The sequence below is a fragment of the Myxine glutinosa genome, chromosome 7, assembly GCF_964187855.1.
Source record: "Myxine glutinosa chromosome 7, kmMyxGlut1.1, whole genome shotgun sequence".
Taxonomy (NCBI): domain Eukaryota; kingdom Metazoa; phylum Chordata; class Myxini; order Myxiniformes; family Myxinidae; genus Myxine; species Myxine glutinosa.
In genome coordinates, this window is record NC_136267.1 from 1,332,279 (window position 1) to 1,354,828 (window position 22,550).

At 50.8% G+C, this 22,550-nt stretch overlaps 1 protein-coding gene and 1 non-coding gene across 6 annotated transcripts in view; both read left to right on the top strand.

Annotated features, from left to right (window-relative positions):
* On the top strand, positions 1-74 carry TRNAR-UCU (transfer RNA arginine (anticodon UCU)). Its single transcript has one exon. It is a non-coding gene; the product is annotated as a tRNA-Arg (tRNA).
* Positions 75-9,103: 9,029 nt separating this feature from the next.
* The window catches only part of DIXDC1 (DIX domain containing 1), an 88,539-nt gene continuing 75,092 nt past the window's right edge, over positions 9,104-22,550 (top strand). For 3 of the 5 annotated variants that reach the window (XM_068121731.2, XM_068121734.2, XM_068121736.2), the window contains exons 1-2: positions 9,274-9,407; positions 19,363-19,474. In XM_068121731.2, coding sequence (XP_067977832.2) covers positions 19,457-19,474 — 18 coding nt within the window. In that variant the 5' untranslated portion in view covers positions 9,274-9,407; positions 19,363-19,456. The other 2 variants (XM_068121732.2, XM_068121733.2) reach the window with 2 other exon arrangements.

The window sequence follows — 22,550 nt, forward strand, 5'->3', positions numbered from 1 at the left end:
GTCTCTGTGGCGCAATGGATAAGCGCGCTGGACTTCTAATCCAGAGGTTCCGGGTTCGAATCCCGGCAGAGATGCTATCGAGGTTACCTTGTTTATTCGTCGTCATCATGATCATGACGACATACCGAGGACGTTTTTTTTCTCTCTCCTGTCACAAGGGATCCCAATGTCTGTCGATCCATTCTCTGTCTCACTCGCTCCAAACGGACCGACCATTTTCCCACGGTCGGTATCACCTGGACCATGGTCGTGGGTCGGTGGTGGTGAATTAAATAAGTAAATAATTCGATCCTCAACCTGCAGTCCGGATTGCTTCGGGATTGTTAGTGAAGAAGAAGATTTGTGAACATTCTGCAAAATGAGGTCGAAATTGCAATGGTCTTTTATTGGGGGCTTGATGAGGTCGACGTGTTGATGCATCGACGACCAGGAGTGTACGTGCAGGTCAAGGTGTATTTGATGCGCAGGTATAGGTGATAGGCATGCTGAGTGTACGTGTGGGTGTTTTGTACGTAGGCAAGTGAGATATAGACTTGCGGGACGTGCATGGATGGGCGTGGTTACAGTGGACGTGCATAGATGAGCGTGGTTGCAGTGGAGGGCGTGGTTGTAGTGGGCGTGGTTGTAGTGGGCGTGGTTGTAGTGGGCGTGTTGAAGATCGTGTGTGGAAGCGCGAGCACGTATTCAAACTTCACGCGGAACTGTCCGCGGTGCTGAAGACAGCTCAACTTTGTCCGGAACGGCGAAGCGCATTTTCCAACAGAGATTTCGTTGTGCACCTTCTCGGAACATAATTCTGTGAATGGCACGTTAACGTTAAAATTAACGTTTACGGTTTACCTGTACAGATCGTGCTTCGAGCGCACGTTCCGGGGTTGCAACTACCAAGGACCACACATTTATAACCGTGTTGATAAACGGGAGTGATGCTCATCAGTACCCACTACCCATCACCGAAGCTGCACTTCATGAACAAATAGAAGGAATGAAAGAACACAGATCGACACGAGGCACAATAATCGAACGGGACAAATCGATCCCGATATTCCTCCGAACCGGACCGATATTCCCGATATTCCTCCGGACCGGACAGTTATTCCCGATATTCCTCCGGACCGGACCGATATTCCTCCAGACCAGACAGATATTCCCGATATTCCTCTGGACCGGACAGATATTCCCGATATTCCTCCGGACCAGACAGATATTCCCGATATTCCTCCGGACCAGACCAATATTCCCGATATTCCTCCAGACCGGACAGATATTCCCAATATTCCTCTGGACCGGACAGATATTCCCGATATTCCTCCGGACCGGACAGATATTCCCAATATTCCTCTGGACCGGACCGATATTCCTCTGGACAAGACCGATTGCAATGAATGAGGGAAAAGCCTTTGGTCAATATCAGGCTTTATTAAACTTGAATCAGCAGGATCTATAAAACAAATGCAAAAACAACAAGAGTATAATATAGCAAATAGGTTCCATATACTAAGCGAGGTAATATAATCGAACCAGCTCGCAAATATCTCTCTCTCTCTCTCTCTCTCTCTTACCAGCATGAATCATTGTCTGACTTTGGCTCACACCTGGCCAAGTCTCATACGAGCATTCGTGCGACTGGATCTTAAATAGCCTTGAGCCCCTAGCGGGCAACACCAACAGTTCCTCTTCTTCTTTACAATCACCACAATTTTCTCCACTGGAAAAATGAAGCGACTAATAATAGCAAATCAAAATCAATCTAAATAATAATAATCTACTATATAAGAGAGCTGTTGGTCTGTCTGTGTGTGTGTCTGTCTGTCTCTGTGTTACCATTTTTCTTAGAGATGGCTGAACGGATCTTCGTCAAACTTTCAGAGGTTCATCAGTCAGTAACTGGGAGTGTTTTAGGCAAAAAATACTATGAAAAACGATCGTTTTTTTGGAGTTAAAAAAAAACAAATTGCTCGACAGTGCCGAAGCCTTTTTTAATTAATGATAGTTATTCACAAGTATACATTCGCATAAATAAATACAAAACAATCACCAGACATTTGAATACAAATAAATCAAACAATTCCGGAAGTGTACGAAGTTGGTAGTACGGCTTCTTCTTCTTCCTGATCGGCATCACACTTAACTCAGAAACGCGATGAATGCCACATTCACCCACCAGCATATATATGAACCCCCTTCCTCTCCTGCCTCCTCCTCCTCCCCTCCCTTCACCCCCCCCCCTCCCCTTCCCCCCTTCCTTCCCCCCTTCCTTCCCCCATCCCCCTTCCCCCCATTCGTCCCCCTCCCCCTCCTCCCACTCTTCCCCTCCTCCCCTCACCTTCCCCCCTTCCCCCTCCCCTTTCCCCCCTCCCCTTTCCCCCCTCCCCCTCCCCTCCCCTGCCCGGCAACGCCATGTACTTCTGCTAGTATTCGATAAATGTCAAACTAAAACGGCACCAGGATGGTTTCAACTACAAAGCAAAATATCAACAAATCTATGGCAGCTCACATATTTAAACGATTCTGAGGTCGGCAAGATTTACCAGTACACGTTCGGTAAATCCCTTGCTCAGGAGTACATTCTTCCTCCCCATGAGGCACCTCCTCGATTGTCCGGAGGTTCTTCAGAGAAATGGGCGACACAGACACTATCTCCCCGGCGAACCCTTGATAGGTACAGCAATCTCCTCGGGAAACCCTTCGGGCGACTTTACCTGTGACTCAGGTTCCCAAATTCTATCCGCAACCTCCACACATGGTGGCACACAAGATGACAAAATGACACCGTGGTCTCACGACCATCGGCCAAGCGAACATGAGCGTACTCCTCATTAGCTTCGGGAAGATTCACTGAATCAACGAGTGGCTCGTATTTGCTTTGACGCATTGATCGACGTAGCAATACTGGTCCCAGAGCTGACAACCATGTCGGTAACGAGTGTCCACTGGAACTACGGCGATGATAACTAAACAAACGTTCGTGCAGTGTTACGTTAGTGGCCATGAACAGTAAAGACCGGATCGAATGTAGCGCATCAGGTAGCACTGTTTCCCACTGGCCGACCAAAAGATCACGTGACTTGAGTCGCGTCGAAACAGCACGCCAGATTACACCATTGTATCGCTCCACTAAACCATTGCCTTGTGGATTATAGCTGGTCGTTTGAGTGGAGGCTATACCTCGTTCCTGAAGGAATTGTTTTATCTCTTGAGACATGAAAGCTGTTCCATGATCCGAATGTATATATGCCCGGACAACCAAACAGTGTGAATAGCTCGGAAAGACATTTAATTACTGGATTCGAAGAGAGATCACCACAAGGAAAAGCAAACGGAAAACATGAGTCCTCATCTACGATGGTGAGCATGTAACGTTTAGAGGTGGCCGTAGGTAGGGGACCTTTAAAATCAATGTTCAGTCACTTCCACGGTTGGGTGGCTTTGATTTTTAAAAAAACCCTTGATGCGGTTTATGAAATTGCGGTTTCAGTTGAGCGTAAACAGGACAATAACTACAGACTCGCTTTACATCCTCAATGGAATCGGGAAGATTTCGACATCGTACAAAATGAGCCAGACGAGTGACTCCAGGATGACAAAGTGAATCATGCAGCTCCCGCAACCCCCCGCCCCCCTCGGATCCCATGGTCGCACAGAAAGCATGAGAAAATGCATCAGCAGCTACAATGGCCTTGCCAGGACGATATACTATGTCATAGCCAAATTCCACAAGTTCGATAAGCCACCTAGCGATTTTCTCATTCTTAATGTTCTGGGAATGATGACCCTCGAACATAAAATCTACAGATCGCTGGTCTGTGATCAAACAAAAGTGTTTTCCAAGGAGAAAGTGTTTCCACGTATGCAAGGCCTCAACAATGGCATAAGCTTCCTTCTCAACAGACAAATGGCGCCTCTCACTGTGTGATAACGTTCTGGAGAAGAAGGCCATGGGGCGGCCTGACTGATTCAAGGTAGCCACGATTGCGTACTCAAAGGCGTCAGTCTCAACAACGAAGGGAACACTGTCATCAAATGACATCACTACCACTTAAGCAATATCATTAATCAAATTGCGAAAAGCCAGTTTGGCAGCTGAAGACAATGGAAATTTTTTGATTTCAACCAGAGGACGAATTTTCTCGGAATATTTCGGGATCCATTTGGAATAATGCGCAAACAGTCTCAGGGTTCGTCTCAGCATGACTAAGTCATGAGGAGGTGACATTTCCAAAAGACGCTGCAAACGGGACATGTCAGGACGAATCGAGCCTTCTGAAATGGTATATCCCAAAAGATTGATAGTTTTCACTGAGAAGGTGCATTTGTCATCATTGGGAGTCAATTTGTACTTGCAAGCTACATTCATGAATCGTTTCAAGTTATTGTCGTGCTCATCCTGTGTGTTCGTCCACATACCGTGACATTATCTACATCAACAAAGGTGTCTTTGAGATTCTCTCGAGATACTATCTCGTCGATTGCTCGTTGAAAACACGAGACCCCGTTTGTTACCCCAAAGGGTATACGGCAAAACTGATAAAGTCTCTGACCTGACTCGAATGCCGTGTACTACTTATCAGACTCTCGGATCGGAATTTGATGGTAAGCACGACGCAAATCCAATGTACTAAATACTTGATATTTAGCCACCTCTCCCATCAGCTCGTCCATGTGAGGCAGTGGGTGCGCGTTTAGTTGCGTAAAGCGACTTATTGTTTGGGAATAATCTATCACCATTCGTTTTCAGTGATTTGGACTGGTTGTCACCAACACTTGAGCCTGCCACGGCGACTCGCTCGGCTTGATAATCCCTTCGTTGAGAAGTTTCCATGGCAACAAACTTCACATCCTCGCGAGGAAATCGCCTCGACTTCACAGCAACCGGTTTACAATCGGCAGTTAAATTGGCAAACAGAGACGGCGGATTGACAACTACCCCTGCCAGACTACAGACTAAGAAGGTAGGGTTAGTACCACCGAAATGCATATTCAAATCAGCATGCCGTCGCAAAAAATCATGATCCAAGAGTAGATCAGCACATACAGTCAAGTGAAAAAGTAAGTACACCCCATGTAAAGTTTTGACTTTTTCAACATATTTCAACATACAGCTATTTGATCTTCATTTCAACAATATTGAAAGATAAAGGTGATATAATATAACAAATATCATGAAACATTTACATTTTGTAGTCCATTGTATAATTTAAATAAACATAAATGCAAATTTCGCATGTGGAAAAAGTAAGTACACCCTTGGCTCTAATAGGTGGTATTGCCCTCTTTGGCAGAAACAACCTCAAGTAGGCGTTTCTTATAACTGTCTACCAGTATCCGACATCGACTGGGAGAAATTTTTGCCCACTCCTCCATGCAGAATTCTTTCAGCTGTGTGATGTTTGAGGGGCTTCTTGCATGCACAGCTCATTTCAAATCCCCCCACAACATCTCAATGGGATTTAGATCTGGGCTTTGACTTGGCCATTCCAGAACCCTCCATTTCTTTCTTTTCAGCCATTCCTTGGTGGATTTACTGGCATGTTTAGGGTCATTGTCATGTTGCAAGGTCCACCTTCGGTTGAGCTTCAACGCTCCGACAGATGGCCTCACATTATCCTCAATCACCCTCTGGTACAATGAAAAATTCATCGTGGATTCTATGATGGTGAGCTGCCCAGGCCATGATGCAGCAAAGCTGCCCCAAACCATAATATTTCCACCACCATGCTTTACAGTTGGTATCAGGTTCTTGTGGTCAAATTCTGTCTTTGGTTTTCGCCAAACATGTCTTCTGGTACTGTGGCCAAATAGCTCTACCTTTGACTCATCTGTCCAGAGCACATTGTTCCAGAAGTGCTGGTGTTTGTCTAGGTGTTCATTGGCAAACTTTAGTCTTGCCCTGATGTTCTTTGTGGACAGCAAAGGTTTCCTCCTGGCACACCTCCCTTGTAGATCAAATTTGTGCAGCCTCTTTCTAATGGTAGACTCGTGCACTTTGACATCAACAGTGGCAAGAGGTACCTGTAGGTCCCGTGATGACATTCTGGGGTTTTTATAGACTTCTTTCAGAATCTTGCGGTCTGCTCTCGCGCTGAACTTGCTGGGGCGGCCTGGCCTGAACAAGTTGGCAGTTGTTTGGAATCTTCTCCACTTGTAGACGATCTTCCAGACAGTCGAATGATTGATTTCAAATTGTTTGGAGATCTGTTTAAATCCCTTCCCAGACTCGTAGGCATCTGTAACCTTCTTTCTGAAGGCTTTTGATCTAGGCATGCTGACGCTGCACACTTCAACAACAAAGAGGAAACCAAACTAAATATCTGAGGTTTAAATAAGACAGGTACCTCCAAGATCCTCTCTAACGATGTTCTAATCATTTGCACCTGAGCTGGTGCACCTGATTCTAATTTTAGGTATTTGAAGTAGTTATAAATGTAGGTGTGTACTTACTTTTTCCACATGTGAAATTTGCATTTATGTTTATTTAAATTATACAATGGACTACAAAATGCAAATGTTTCATGATATTTGTTATGTTATATCACCTTTATCTATAAATATTGTTGAAATGAAGATCAAATAGCTGTATGTTGAAATATGTTGAAAAAGTCAAAACTTTACATGGGGTGTACTTACGTTTTCACGTGACTGTAAGTCTCTCAGTACCATCAGTTTCACGTTATTGTACTTAGTCTCATTACTTCCTAGTTCCACAAAACAGTATCCCCTTATTTCCTGATGTAAGGATGATGGCGCCATATACACTCTTTTCCCTATGGGGAGGATCGACCAGGCATGGCGCTTCACCAAAGCAGCACTCACGTAGCTGTCCGAACTCCCCGTATCGATCAGAGCATCGGCGATCTCACCATTCACCGTAATGTTGACCACAGCTTTAGCTAGACTGTAGGGCGAAATAGCGGAGAATGTAGTAGCTTTCAACTGCATACCAGCAGAAGTGGGTCTGACAGTTTTGACAGCTCCGCACGCCTTGGCATAATGTCCTTTCTTCCCACAGTTATTACATATGGCATTGTGAGCCGGACATTGGATATGTGGATGTCTTCGATATCCGCAGAAATAACATTTGGTAGTAGCTGATGTAGTCTTCATTAACTTGGGAGTTGACTCCTCCGCCAATGATGGCTCACAATCGACCATTCCTTCAGATTCCTGGAGTGGGGGTCGTGCTGTGGAGACGTTGACCGGAGTGTCCTGAGATTGAGTAAGTGTCTGCATCCCCCCTCGTCGTCCCTCTTATGTCAAAGCATTCACAGGTAGATAAGATCGCCCGTAAGAGTCCGAACGCGTCTGAGCAAGTTGCAAGGTACAGGCATGTTCATAATCAACATGAAGATTCACGAAGTCATTTTCCAATAGACGTTGTCGTATATGAGGCGATTGCGGCCCAGTTATAAAAGCATCACGAATGAAATCATCTTGGAGTTCCTGCAACATACCAATTTGAAAGCTGCAGTCTCTACTCAAATGCCTCATTGCTTGCACGAATTGCTCCAGAGTCTCACCCGGTTCTTGTCGACGGGTAGCTAGTAGATGTCGAGCATAGATCGTTCCACGAGGCTTCACGTACAAAGTCTCGAGAGTCTCGCAAGCGTCTGTGTATGTCACGCAGTTGGCGAAATATCGATAGATGGAAGTAGACACATGACTAATGAGCACATCAAGCTTATCCGCCTCAGTAACTTCATCGGACTCGTAAGCCCGAAGATATCGTCTGAAGACGCAAATCCAGCGAGCCCTCTCCTCACCGACATTAGCAGTGTTTGAGTCCACGTCGATGTCCTTCAGTTTCAGCATCTTGCCTCAAGCCCCGAGTGGGCAACACCAACAGTTCCTCTTCTTCTTCACAATCACCACACCCATATTGCCGATATTCCTCTGGACCAGACCGATCTTCCCGATATTCCTCTGGACCAGACAGATATTCCCGATATTCCTCTGGACCGGACCGACATTCCCAATTTCCCCCGGACCAGACCGATATTCCTCCGGATGGACCCTTTGCCTGATGGAGCTGGACTTGAACCGCAACACTAAAGTATTAAATCCCGTTTGGAGAAGGGTTTATGGAGGTGTCATCTATTAATTACGTACGCAAAGGGCGATATTTTAATCTCCACCCCCTGTGAATCGTAACGGGTACGTGTTAACCCCATCTCACGAGGTGGGTCATAACGATCACGTGACACCAAACCCCCCCTCCCGTGTTGGGTCATAATAAGCACGTGTCCTCACATCCTCCTGCCCTGCCGCTGTGGGTCATAATGAACCCGTGACCCCACACCACCCTCCCGCGGTGTGTCATAATGAGCACTTCCCCCCACATCCCCCGGCCACGGTGGGTCATAATGAACACGTGACCCCACACCACCCTCCCGCGGTGGGTCATAATGAACACGTGACCCCACATCCTCCTCCGGTGGTGGATCATAATGAGCACGTGACCCCACACCCCCTCCGCGGTGGGTCATAATGAACACGTGACCCCACCCCCCCCCCCCTCCTGCCGTGAGTCATTGTGGGCACGTGACCCCACACTCCCCTCCCGTGGTGTATCATAATGAGCACGTGACCCCACACCCCCTCCCGCGGTGGGTCATAATGAACACGTGACCCCACACCCCCCTCCCGCGGTGGGTCATAATGAACACGTGACCCCACACCCCCCTGCTGCTGTGGGTCATAAAGAGCACGTGACCCCACAAGCCTCTCCCGTTACTATTATTATTACTATTATTATTAATATTATTATTATTATTATTATTATTATTATTACTATGTTCTAATAACTCGCAGTGATTGTTGTTAAAATAGTGATGATTATTTAAGTGAAAAGCTTATCCAGTATATAACGTTCTTCGTGATTCGGAAGTACATTCATTGAACGTGATTTGTTGTTGTTCGTGTTGAACCAACAAGACGGATTTACGGAATGCGTGTGATCGTGAACATCTCGACACGTGATTTAAATTTAAAATAAAACGGAATCTCAATAAAGTAAATCTAGCCTTGTACAATTAACGGTGTGGATAAACCAGCCACGCTCAATTGAAACATTACACATACACCGCCCACACAACTTCCGCTCGTACATCGCCATCGATATTGCTGATGGACATGTGGCGGGCGGGGATCATATAACGATATAAAGAGATCGGAGAGAAACGCGAAGATAAACATTTGGTATGAACCTATGGGGTCCCGAAAGGTCAATATCGAGAATGGAAAATAAAGAGTACAATTTAAACAATCTTCATCTTTTGCCGGTGTTACTACAGACTCAGACTCAGAAATAAAGTCGGAAATGGAATTGCGAACTTAGGAATTATCACTTCCGGAGCAAACTTTGCATTTGGTTGTCATAGTGACGCCCGAAACCAGAGACCACACTGAAGGTACAGGATCGGTGTCGCGTTTAATCCTTATTACAGCAGATTTATTGAACAATGGATCGATCGGTGGTTTGTTTTTTTATTTCCCTTTCGTTCGTGTGCGTGGTTTGTGTGTGTGTGTGTGTGTGTGTGTGTGTGTGTGTGGTGTTTTGTGTGTGTGTGTTCGTGTGTGTGTGTGTGTGTGGTGTGTGTGTGTGTGTGTGTGTGTGTGTGTGTGTGTGTGTGTGTGTGTGTGTGTGTGTGTGTGTGTGTGTGTGTGGGGTGTTTTGTGTGTGTGTGTTCGTGTGTGTGTATGTGTGGTGTGTGTGTGTGTGTGTGTGTGTGTGTGTGTGTGTGTGTGTGGTGTTCGTGTGTGTGTGGTGTTCGTGTGTGTATGTGTGGTGTTTTGTGTGTGTGTGTTCGTGTGTGTTTATGTGTGGTGTTTTGTGTGTGTGTGTTCGTGTGTGTGTATGTGTGGTGTTCGTGTGTGTGTGGTGTTTGTGTGTGGTGTGTGTGTGTGTGTGTGTGTGTGTGTGTGTGTGTGTGTGTGTGTGGTGTTCGTGTTTGTGTGTGTTTGTGTGTGTGGTGTTCGTGTTTGTGTGTGTGTGTGTGTGTGTGTGGTGTTCGTGTTTGTGTGTGGGTTTGTGTGTGTTTGTGTGTGTGTGTGTGTGTGTGTGTGTTTGGTTGTTATCTCCATATGAGGGTTTCAGAAGGTGGAACGGAGTCCTCCCAGGTATTGAAGTATCCACCTCAGATTCATTATGGGATTTTAGCGGTTGCCGAAGACGATAAGAAGAGGCCATTTCGTTGGGTACAAAAGGTTGTTTATTGTACAGAAATCTCCAGCAACTGCTAGCGAACGGAAGTCGTAACGGCTTCTATAAAACCAAGAACCCTCTTCGGAGGGCGTGGCTCCAACAGCCGCGCGTGCGTCACGACGACACAACCAAAAGCCCGTGTGCGTGGGTTAGACCAAACCCATCGTAATGGTAACCGTCACATGCGGATAAGTTAACCGCGACAAGTGAATAAGGTAACCGCGACATGTGGATAAGGTAACCACTACATGCGCCCCCCCAGAAGGCACGCCACGGGCGTGTACGTAGTTCGCGGGTGGAACAGAGCCGGGCCGCGGGTGGAACAGAGCCGGGCCGCGGGTGGAACAGAGCCGGGCTGCTGGTGCTGAGCAGCGGTAGCCATTGTAGTTGCAGCAGTAGGAATTGCGGGAGTGGCGAGCAGCAGTGCGCGCGAAGGTAACGAAGCAGCCGTGCGTGCGCAAGAGATGAGCAGCGGCAGTAGCTGTAGTTGCAGGAGCATCAGCCTCGGGATCCGCCGTAGGAGCAGTAGTAGGAGTGGTGAGCAGCAGTACTCGGCCTGTGTGCACGGAGGCGACGAAGTAGCAGTACTCGGCCTGTGTGCGCGGAGGCGACGAGCAGCAGTGCTCGGCCTGTGTGCGCGAAGGCGACGAAGTAGCCGTGCCCGGCCTGTGTGCGCGGAGGCGACAAAGTAGCAGTACTCGGCCTGTGTGCGCGAAGGCGACGAAGAAGCCGTGCCGCCAAGTTCCTTCGGAGGGTCCCGGAGCTGGTTCGCCCCTCTAGTCGTAGAGGAGGAACCGAGCGCGATGCGCGAACCACGTGGCCGCTCGTCGTTGCTAAAACTCCGGCAGTTCGAGTTTAGGTTTTGTGGAAGAAACTGCGGTCGCAATCCTGCCATGTTCATTTGGCCCCCGAATATGTTCGGGGGCAACGGGGTCACCAGTTTAGCGGTTGCCGAAGACGATAAGAAGAGGCCATTTTGTTGGGTACAAAAGGTTGTTTATTGTACAGAAATCTCCAGCAACTGCTCGCGAACGGAAGTCGTAACGGCTTATATAAAACAAGCACCCTCTTCGAAGGGCGTGGCTCCAACAGCCGCGTGTGCGTCACGACGACACAACCAAAAGCCCGTGTGCGTGGGCTAGACCAAACCCATCGTAATGGTAACCGTCACATGCGGATAAGTTAACCGCGACATGTGGATAAGGTAACCACTACAGGATAATGATTCATGGACCAGTTTGTGTAAGTTTTCTTTTTCTCAACGTTTTGTACCCAGGGCTCTTTTGAAGATCGTCACCGAGCCTCGGACAGCTTCCAACTACAGTTTGTTTGTCATAATGTTCCCAGGGATGGTTTTTAAGAACTCTGTAAGGTTCGTCTTTATCATTCCCGTTGCTCCAATAATCACTGGTACAATTTCAGCTCTCTTCAGCTTCCAGGATCTTTTGACTTCATTTTTGAGATCTTTGTAGTTGGTCATTTTCTTGATTTCTGCATTGTTTAGGCCAAACTCGCTGGGGAATTACACCTCAATTAGCAATGCCTTATTTTCATTTTTGTACCTCAGTACTATATCCGGTCATAATGCTTAGGTTTCTATGTTCATGCTTGATAGATCATTAGGTCATACGTGAGCATTACTTCCTTGTTTTCAGTGATTGCTTTTGGTTCATGTTTCCATGAGTTTTCTGGAACTGGAATATTGAGGTTTTTGCAAATGTGCCAGTGGATTATTCTTCATATCTTGTTGTGCCTTTGTGTGTGCAGCTGCTCTGACATGTTTTTTTACATCCTGACAGAAGGTTGCTCGTACTTTCTGTTTTTACTTGTCCGATTGACTCAGACCCGCCATTTTACTAAGGCCATTGGTGTAGTGTTTTTGGACTTGGGCATCCATAATAATAAAAGGCACTGTGTGTGTGTGTGTGTGTGTGTGTGTGTGTGTGTGTGTGTGTGTGTGTGTGTGTGTGTGTGTGTGTGTGTGTGTGTGTGTGTGTGTAAAAGAGAGAGATAGAATTGTGAGGAACAGAAATGAAAAAACGAGATGTGTGTGTCCATGGCCTCCATAACTCCAAAACCATGAAACCTTCCGGCCCCAAACTTTGCAGGTATACTTAACGACCCCCATTGAATTGCATGAATGAAAACTGGGCGTTTGCGTGTGCTTTTGAAAATCATTTACGCTAACAGGCTTACCTTTGGTCAGCCTGCATTCAGGTCGCTCAGCTTGGGGTCTTAATTCCGCCATTTTGTCCGCTCAACTCAAGTATGCCTTGCCTCAGAACAGGTCTTTTTCTGCACAATAAAGCTTCATATCTACGGATGGTAATACAGCTGATCTTCATACCCACGAATCGCTGTATTCCTGTAGACAGCGTAATCGATCTATAATTCCAGTAATCTCTGTGTGTATGTGTGTGTGTATGTGTGTATGTGTGTGTGTCTGTGACCGCTGTTTCTCGACAACCACGGGTCCGATATACTTGAAACTTGCCAGGTATATTGCTGGGGACCCGAGGATGTGCCTTTTCAAGGTTTCATATTAATCGGACAAGTAGTTACCGAGCTATGGCGATTTCTTTACCAAACTCCGCAAGCCGTTCGCTTTGGACCAAACCATTTCATGTAAATAGAGGGGGGGGATTGTCACCGTACTCGCAAGCCGTTCGCTTTGGACCAAACCATTTCATGTAAATAGAGGGGGGGGATTGTCACCGTACTCGCAAGCCGTTCGCTTTGGCTTTGCGAATGGACCAAACCATTTCATGTACATAGAGGGGGGGGATTGTCACCGTACTCGCAAGCCGTTCGCTTTGGCTTTGCGAATGGACCAAACCATTTCATGTAAATAGAGGGGGGGGGATATAATTTTAGATATAAATATAGTACGGGCATGCCCTAGTGCTTATAAACGCCAGTGTTCGTACCTTTATTTAATTTCAGCAAGGTGAGCGCTCTTCAAGCTCATGACGTCATGACGATACAGGAGACAGCGCTCTCTTTTTGTTATTACAAGAGATCACATTGATTCACATTTTTGTACGATCTACTTTAATGATATTAATATAAGTTATATTAAAATACTTATAAATATATACTTATTAAAAAAGGTACCCATGCTATTCCTGGGGAATTCTGAGTATGTGGTGGGGGGAGGGGGGAATGTGGGGGACGTGGTGGAGGCGGGGGAATCTGGAGAGTGTTGGTGAGGGGATGGGGGAGGGGCCTTGGGGGTAGAAAGTGGAGTGGTGACAGAGATACCTGGTCGCTCAGGTGAACCTGAGTTAATGGGGGTGTGGTTTAGAAAGGGTGGGATTGTGAGGGGCATGGGGGTGTTGAGGTGGGGGAAAGTAAAAGTGCAAAACCATGCTGGAGGAATGGTCACACTCAATGCCAATTGAGAGCCCCGTAGGTCAGATGGTGTGGCCAGTGAATTGGAGCACACGCACACACACACACACACACACACACACACACACACACACACACACACACACACACACACACACACACACACACCTGGGTAATATGAGTTGTCACAGCATGTATCACATCCGTCAGCCAACCCTCAAATATGGAGAATACAGTGCAGAGGGGAAGAGGGAATTTGGACTTTTTTGCTTACCTGATAAATAGATGGTATTGAAGGAGCTGTGCTCCAACGCGAGTCGAAAGAATTGACGCGACCAAAGACGGAAATTCGTCCGAGTTGCTTTAATGCACGTATCAAACTCGGGTACTCTGAAAAGCCCGTTTATCGGGCAGCAATATATATACACATTTATGCCGGAGCGTTTGCCCGGGAAAAGCGAGACCGGGCATGCCCGGGTGTCAAGGGCGAGTCCTGGAAAGGCGAGTCTGGACCTGCCCGGGCGTGCTGGACGAGGCCTGGCAAGTCGAGAGCGGGCATGCCCGGGCGTCCTGGACGAGCCCTGGAAAGGCGAGAGCGGGCATGCCCGGGCGTTCTGGGCGAGCCCTGGAAAGGCGAGAGCGGGCATGCCCGGACGCTCTGGGCGAGCCCTGGAAAGGCGAGAGCGGGCATGCCTGGGCGTTCTGGGCGAGCCCTGGAAAGGCGAGAGCCGGCATGCCCGGGAAAGACGAGACCGGGCATGCCCGGGAGGTTCCGGCGAGCCCGGGAACAGCGAGTTCGGGCATGCCCGGGAGAGGCGCGTCTGGGCCTGTCCGGACGAGCCCGGCATGGCGATTGCGCCCTGGCCGCGTCCTGGCAGGTGCAAGGCGATTGTGTACACCCAGCGGTAACCGCTACACACGCCCCTCCAGAATCGACCTGCACCGGCAGGGTCAATTTAAGGGGGGTCCGGATGACCCGGCCGAAGCGACCCCTGGAGGGTCGTGGGTGGGGGGGGGGGTCCGATGTGGTGGTGGGTGGGTGAGCGGGGGGAACTGCGGACGGGGGGCGGCCTCGCCGCGGAGGAAGGGCCAACCGTGGTGGTCGGTCGACGTCCATGTGCGCCGGTTTGAGGCGGTCCACAGAAATCCGGTCCGACCGGCCGCCGAAGTCGACGACAAAGGACTTGTCGCCCTGTCGCAGGACCCGGAAGGGCACGTCGTACGGCGGCCGGAGTGGCCCCCGGTGTGCATCATGACGCACAAAGTGGTACTCCGCTGTGCGAAGCGCCGGGGGGACGTAGGACTGGGGGCCACCGTGGCGGGACGTTGGCACGGGGGCCAATCGTCGGGCGGCCTCCTGGAGGTCCGAGCGCTGGCGTGCAGCGGACCAGGGACTGGTAACGTCAGGCACGAACTCGCCCGGGACGCGGAGCGGCTGGCCGTAGACGAGCTCGGCGGCAGACGCCCGGAGGTCCTCCTTGGGGGCCGTGCGGAGGCCCAAAAGGACCCACGGCAGCCGGTCGGCCCAACCGTCGTCCTGAAGGCCGGCCATGAGTGCGGCCTTCATGGAGCGGTGAAACCGCTCGCACAACCCGTTGGCTTGGGGGTGGTAGGCCGTGGTGCGGTGCAGAGTGACTCCCAACGAACGGGCGACCGCGCCCCAAAGTTCGGACGTGAACTGTGGGCCGCGGTCGGACGAGATGTCCGCCGGTGCGCAGAAGCGCGCAACCCAGGTGGCGATGAACGCCTGCGCCACGTCGGCGGTGGTGGTGGAGGTGAGGGGCACGGCCTCCGGCCACCTGGTGGTCCTGTCCACCATGGTGAGCAGGTGGGTGAACCCCCACGATGGGGGCAGGGGACCCACCAGGTCCACGTGGACGTGGTCGAAACGCCGTTCAGGCACGGCGAAAGGTGCCAGCGGGGCCTGGGTGTGGCGGTGGACCTTGGCCCGCTGGCAGGCCGTGCAGGCGTTGGCCCAGTCGCGGACGTTCCGTCGAAGGCCGTACCAGACGAAACACGCCGACACCAGCTTCTGAGAAGCTTTCCGGCCCGGGTGAGAAAGGCCGTGGATGGAGGCGAAGATGCGGCGCTGCCAGGTAACGGGAACGATGGGGCGAGGCTGGCCCTGGGAGACGTCGCAGAGCAGGACAGTGTCCGCGAAGGGGATGTCGGCCAGGCGGAGGCCCTTGTCCGCCGCCCGGAGGGCCTGCACCGAGGTGTCGGTGGTCTGGTCGGCCGCCATGAGCGCGAAGTCCACGCCGAGGTGGACCGCGTTCGCGCTGGCCCGAGAAAGACAGTCGGCCACGGCGTTGTCTTTGCCGGCGACGTGCCGGATGTCCGTGGTGAATTCCGACACGGCGGAGAGGTGGCGCTGCTGGCGGGCCGACCACGGCTCCGTGACTTTGGCCATTGCATAGACCAATGGCTTGTGGTCGACGAAAGCCGTGAACGGGCGGCCCTCCAGGAGGTGTCGTAAATGGCGAACGGCCAGGAATAGACCGAGGAGCTCGCGGTCGAACGTGCTGTATTTCAACTCGTTCGGCCGGAGTTGCCGGCTGAAAAAAGCGAGTGGCTGCCAAACCCCGTCCACCCATTGTTCATGGACGGCGCCCACTGCGTAGTTGGAGGCGTCCGTAGTGAGGGCGATGGGCGTGTTGAGCACTGGGTGAGCCAGCAGCGTTGCGTCGGCGAGGGCCCGCTTTGCGCTCGCGAATGCCGCGTCCATGGCCGCAGACCAAACGATGTCATGCTTGGCCGGCTTGCCCCGGAGGGCCTCGTAAAGGGGCCGCATGAGCTGAGCAGCGCGGGGCACGAATCGGTGATAAAAATTCACCATGCCGAGGAACTCTTGTAGGGCCTTGATGGAGCGGGGATGCGGGAACGTGGTGATGGCCTCGACCTTGGTCGGCAGCGGCACGGCCCCGGTCTTGGTGATGCGGTGGCCCAAAAAGTCAACGGTCGTCGTGCCGAATTGGCATTTGGCCAGGTTGACAATTAAGCCGTGCTCGCTGAGGCGACCGAACAGTGTTCGGAGGTGGAGGAGGTGCTCGGCGCGGGACGTGCTGGCGACGAGGATGTCGTCCAGATAGACGAAAAGAAATGGCAGGTCGCACAGCACGCCGTCCATCAAGCGTTGGAACGCCTGGGCCGCGTTCTTGAGGCCAAACAGCATCCTCAAAAATTCGAACAGGCCGAACGGCATGATGACGGCCGTCTTCGGGACGTCGGCCGCCCGGACAGGTACCTGGTGGTATCCCCGTATCAGGTCAATTTTTGAAAATATGACCCGTCCCGCCAGACGGGCGGAGAAGTCTTGGATGTGCGGGATCGGATACCTTTCGGGGGTGGTAGCATCGTTGAGGTGGCGGTAGTCGCCACACGGGTGCCATCCGCCCCCCGGCTTTGGCACGATGTGCAGTGGTGAGGCCCACGCGCTATCGGAGCGCCACACGATGCCGAGGCGCTCCAACGCGTCGAACTCGGCCTTTGCCACGGCGAGCTTGGCCGGGTCGAGGCGGCGGGCCCTGGTGTAGACCGGCGGGCCCGTAGTGGGTATGTGGTGCTCGATCCCATGTCGCACTGCGACGGCCGAAAACGTCGGCCGCGTGAGGGCCGGGAATTCCGCGAGCAGGCGAGCGAACTCGTTCGCCGTCGGGAGGGCGCATGCCAGTTCGGTCGGCGCGGAGCTGCTCATCGTACACGCCAGGGAGCTGAAGGTCTCGGCGTTGACAAGGCGACGTCGTTTGACGTCGACCAGCAGCCCGTGCGCGCAGAGGAAGTCGGCGCCCAGCAAAGCCATGGGGACGCTGGCGGTCACAAAGGTCCACTGAAAGCGCTGGCTGCCGAAGCAGAGGGTGACGTCGCGCGGGCCGAAAGTGCGTATGGCCGAGCCATTAGCAGCGACCAAAGAGGGGCCGCAAATGGCGTTCCGCCTGTCCTGCTCGGAGGCGGGTATGACGCTCAGTTGGGCACCGGTGTCACAAAGGAAACGCCGCCCGGATGCTTTGTCCTTAATAAAAAGCAAGTTGCCCGAGTGGCCGGCGCTCATGGCTGGTAATGAACGCCGGCCCGGCCGTTTCCCGACTTGCTGAAAGTGCACGGGGGTCGGCATGTCCGAGCCTTGTGTCCGAACCTGGCGTGATAATAACACCACGCCTGGTCAGGTGGAGGCCCCGGCCGTCGTGTTGGAAGCGGTCGGCGTGGCATGGCAGCCGCCAGTTGCACCGGCAGTTCGGCCTCCAACCGCGCAGGGTGCTCGGGCGTCGTGGGCATCGCCTCGGACGGCGGCGGGCTCCAGGTAGCCGCTTCGATGTGCTGGCCCGCCAAGGAGATCTTGTCGGCTTCCCTGGCGAGGGCGCGGGGATCTGTGATCGACGTGCCAGCCAGGGCGAGGCGTACCGGGTGAGGCAGCTGGCGAAGGAACAGCTCGCGGAACAGAAAATCCGGAGAGTGCTCACCGAGCAACGAGAGCATGTAGTCCATGCGCTCGGACGGGCGCGTGTCGCCGAGCTCGGGCAGGTCGAGCAGGCGCCGTGCGCGTGCCGCCGGTGAGAGGGCGAAAGCGTCGAGGAGGAGCGTCTTAATCGCATCATACTTGTCAGCAGCTGGCGGGCGCTCGAGGAGGCTCAGGGTGTGGGCCGCGGTGGCGGAGCTGAGCGCTGCCACGACATGGTGGAAGCGGGTGTCGTCCGCGGTGATGCCTCGCAGGGCGAACTGGGAGTCCGCCTGGGCGAACCAAACAGCCGCGTGAGCCTCCCAGAAGGTAGGCAGCTTAAGAGCCACTGTCGTATCCATGTTCGGGGTCACCAATGAAGGAGCTGTGCTCCAACGCGAGTCGAAAGAATTGACGCAACCAAAGACGGAAATTCGTCCGAGTTGCTTTAATGCACGTATCAAACTCGGGTACTCTGAAAAGCCCGTTTATCGGGCAGCAATATATATACACATTTATGCCGGAGCGTCTGCCCGGGAAAAGCGAGACCGGGCATGCCCGGGTGTCAAGGGCGAGTCCTGGAAAGGCGAGTCTGGACCTGCCCAGGTGTGCTGGACGAGGCCTGGCAAGTCGAGAGCGGGCATGCCCGGGCGTCCTGGACGAGCTCTGGAAAGGCGAGAGCGGGCATGCCCGGGCGTTCTGGGCGAGCCCTGGAAAGGCGAGAGCGGGCATGCCCGGGAAAGACGAGACCGGGCGTGCCCGGGAGGTTCGGGTGAGCCCGGGAACAGCGAGTTCGGGCATGCCCGGGAGAGGCGCGTCTGGGCCCGTCCGGACGAGCCCGGCATGGCGATTGCGCCCTGGCCGCGTCCTGGCAGGTGCAAGGCGATTGTGTACACCCAGCGGTAACCGCTACAGTATAATAATATAGTGTTTTAACTGACAGGTTATCAAAACCCTCCCCTCCCCTCTCCCACCCCATTTCCATTCCCCCCCCCTCCCCTATCCTCACCACTCCCATTCCCCTCCCCTATCCTCCCCTCCCCTTTCATCCCCACTCCCTACCCTTTCCCTTCCCCCGTCCCCTCCCCACTACTGCTTCCCTCCCCCTCTGCTTCCCCTCCCCCTACCCTCCCCCTCCTTCCCCCCTATCATCCCCCACCCTCCCTCCTCTTCCCCCTCCCCTGCCCCTTCCCCTCCCTCCTCCACTCCCCTCCCTTCTCCATTCCTCTTTTCCTTCTTTCTCCCCTTCCCCCTCCCCCTCTGCGGTTCACCTGGTAAAGGGACATCATTCATGGGGATAGACAGAAGATTTTGAATGATCTCAAAGAAACATTGGCCATTTTGAGTGCATCTTCTATTGGTGTGTGTTTTGTCACAGACAATCAACATGTGACCCCTTCCATACGTGATTTTTGGTCTCGGTGAAAAGGCGAAGTCTTTGACACCACAGCTCCCTGCCCTATCCAAGGACAATGCCACGTCATCACCGGGTAAGGGTTTGATTGGTTAAGTATTTAAATTCAAAAGAATTGTTTTTATGCCTCTGCTGTGCTGACCAAGTCGCTGGACGCATTATGTTTCTGGGTTGTCCATCCGTACGTACATGATACATCCATGTGTCCATGATAGGCCTGGTCATTATCACTATAACTAAAGAACAGCTCAAGGGATCCAAGTCAAACTTGCTATAAGTATGTATAATGATGCAAAGATGAACTGAATTCATTACAGGTTCAAGAGGTTAAAGGTCAAATGTCAGAAGTCCCTTTAGGTAAAAAATTCTGTTCCCGCAGTAACTAGTGAACCCGTGATGGGATTTTCAACATCGTTTTCAACTTTTATTTCATTTTCAACTTTTATGTATTTCAGTGCAAATTAAAAACACTACTCGGGGCCCAATACATGGATTTAGGTTTCCAAAAAGTAATACAGATAAAGTTTTTTTTTTTTTTAATTACATGAAATAAAATTTATTTTTATTGGCAACTAGCAGGAGTACCCGTCGCTGGCCAGGGGGGGAGGAGAGGGAGGAGGCAGGAGAGGGAGGGGTGAGGAAGGGAGTGGAAGGAGGAGGGATGTGAGAGGTGAGGGGAGAGGGAGGTACATACCGCATAGGTACATGTTATGTGACTCCTCCGGATGTCGAACTGCATATTACTGCATAGGTACATGTTATGTGACTCCTCCGGAGGTTGAACTGCATATTACTGCATAGGTACATGTTATGTGACTCCTCCGGAGGTCGAACTGCATATTACTGCATAGGTACATGTTATGTGACTCCTCCGGAGGTCGAACTGCATATTACTGCATAGGTACATGTTATGTGACTCCTCCGGAGGTCGAACTGCATATTACTGCATAGGTACATGTTATGTGACTCCTCCGGAGGTCGAACTGCATATTACTGCATAGGTACATGTTATGTGACTCCTCCGGAGGTCGAACTGCATATTACTGCATAGGTACATGTTATGTGACTCCTCCGGATGTCGAACTGCATATTACTGCATAGGTACATGTTATGTGACTCCTCCGGAGGTCGAACTGCATCTTACTGCATAGGTACATGTTATGTGACTCCTCCGGAGGTCGAACTGCATATTACTGCATATTACTGCATAGGTACATGTTATGTGACTCCTCCGGAGGTCGAACTGCTTCACTCTGCTGTCTGTTTTGCAATCTGCATATCTTTACTTCCATTGTATCAAGCAACTTGCTACCCTCAGATTCAGGCAGTTATGCAAATATCCCTTCCCCCTGTTTGATAACATGAAGGTATACAAGATTGTTCCTTGGGACGATTAGTCAGAGCGAGCTATGATGTCGGGCAGGCATCATATTCCTCTCTCCTATCATAATGTGCACATCGATGGTAGTTTTGTGCTGTAAATAGATATTTTAATAAAGGGATTCAATGAACCTTTGAGCCGGTGGTCTTTAGAGCTAAGACCCATGAGTTTTCCTCAACATGACCATACTTACCCATGTGTGTGACCATACTTACCCATGTGTGTGACCATACTTACCCATGTGTGTGACCTTACTTACCCATGTGTGTGACCTTACTCACCCATGTGGATGATCTTACTTACCCATGTGGATGACCTAACTTTTTTCTTTTTTTTTGTGTACAAGTGGGCGACCATTACTTACCCATGTGGATGACCTTACTCATGTATGTGACCTTACTTATCCATGTGTGTGACCTTACCCATGTATGCGACCTTACTTATCCATGTGTGTGACCATACTTACCCATGTGTGTGGCCATACTTACACATGTGTGTGACCATACTTACACGTGTGTGTGACCATACTTGCATGTGTGTGTGACCATACTTACAAGTGTGTGTGACCATACCCATGTGTGTGACCATACCTACCTATGTGTGTGACCTTACTTTCCCATGTGTGTGACCATACTTACACATGTGTGTGACCATACTTACACGTGTGTGTGACCATACTTACACGTGTGTGTGACCATACTTACACGTGTGTGTGACCATACTTACACGTGTGTGTGACCATACTTACACGTGTGTGACAATACTTGCATGTGTGTGTGACCATACTTACATGTGTGTGTGACCATACTTACCCATGTGTGTGACCATACCTGCCCATGTGTGTGACCATACCTACCCATGTGTGTGACCATACTTACACGTGTGTGACCATACTTACACGTGTGTGTGACCATACATACACGTGTGTGTGACTATACGTACACGTGTGTGCGACTATACGTACACGTGTGTGACCATATGTGCACGTGTGTGTGACCATACTTACACATGTGTGTGACCATAGTAATGTTTAAATCGAACTCATTGAGTCTGAGCAATGTGGTTAGACGTTCATAATGAGGACATGTGACTCGAGTCTGATACATATGTGATGTTCATTTTTTTACGGCGTAGCCCATAGGGGAAAGCCATCCAGAACAGTGTTTGTCCATCTGTATGTATGTATGTATGTATGTATGTATGTATGTATGTATGTATGTGTGTATGTCCCCTCAAACATATACCAATCAGAGCTAAGGATCTGGTCACATGACAGGGTGATGTGATCACGTCTGATGTCATTACGACGGTATGGCGGCTGATTCTCCACACTCCGCCATTTTGATTTATATTGTTATGTCAGTTGGGTAGGCATATATAGATCCAGGTAGATCTGCATAGGTAGGTGCTTCGTCTGTCAGGATAGGGAATCTCGATGTAATTTCTGTAGCCCGAATGTTGGATTAAGTGTGTACCTGTGATCATACAAGGATGATCGGGTGATAGGTAGAATAGGGATTATGCTAATTCCATTGTGTGTCGTCCCCTCTGTGAACATCCCGGTGTCCCTTATGGCAACGCACTCTTATACATTAGCTAGGCCCATTAGCACAACACTAATTAAATTCCCCCTTGGCCACAAGACGATAAAACTGACCGAAGAACCAACAGGAAGCGGCCGCGTACAACGGCGCCATGGCAAGCAGACATCGGCCAGGCAGGCAATAGCCACGCCAAGAAGGACTCTTGATTGACAGGTGGGAGGGGCGAG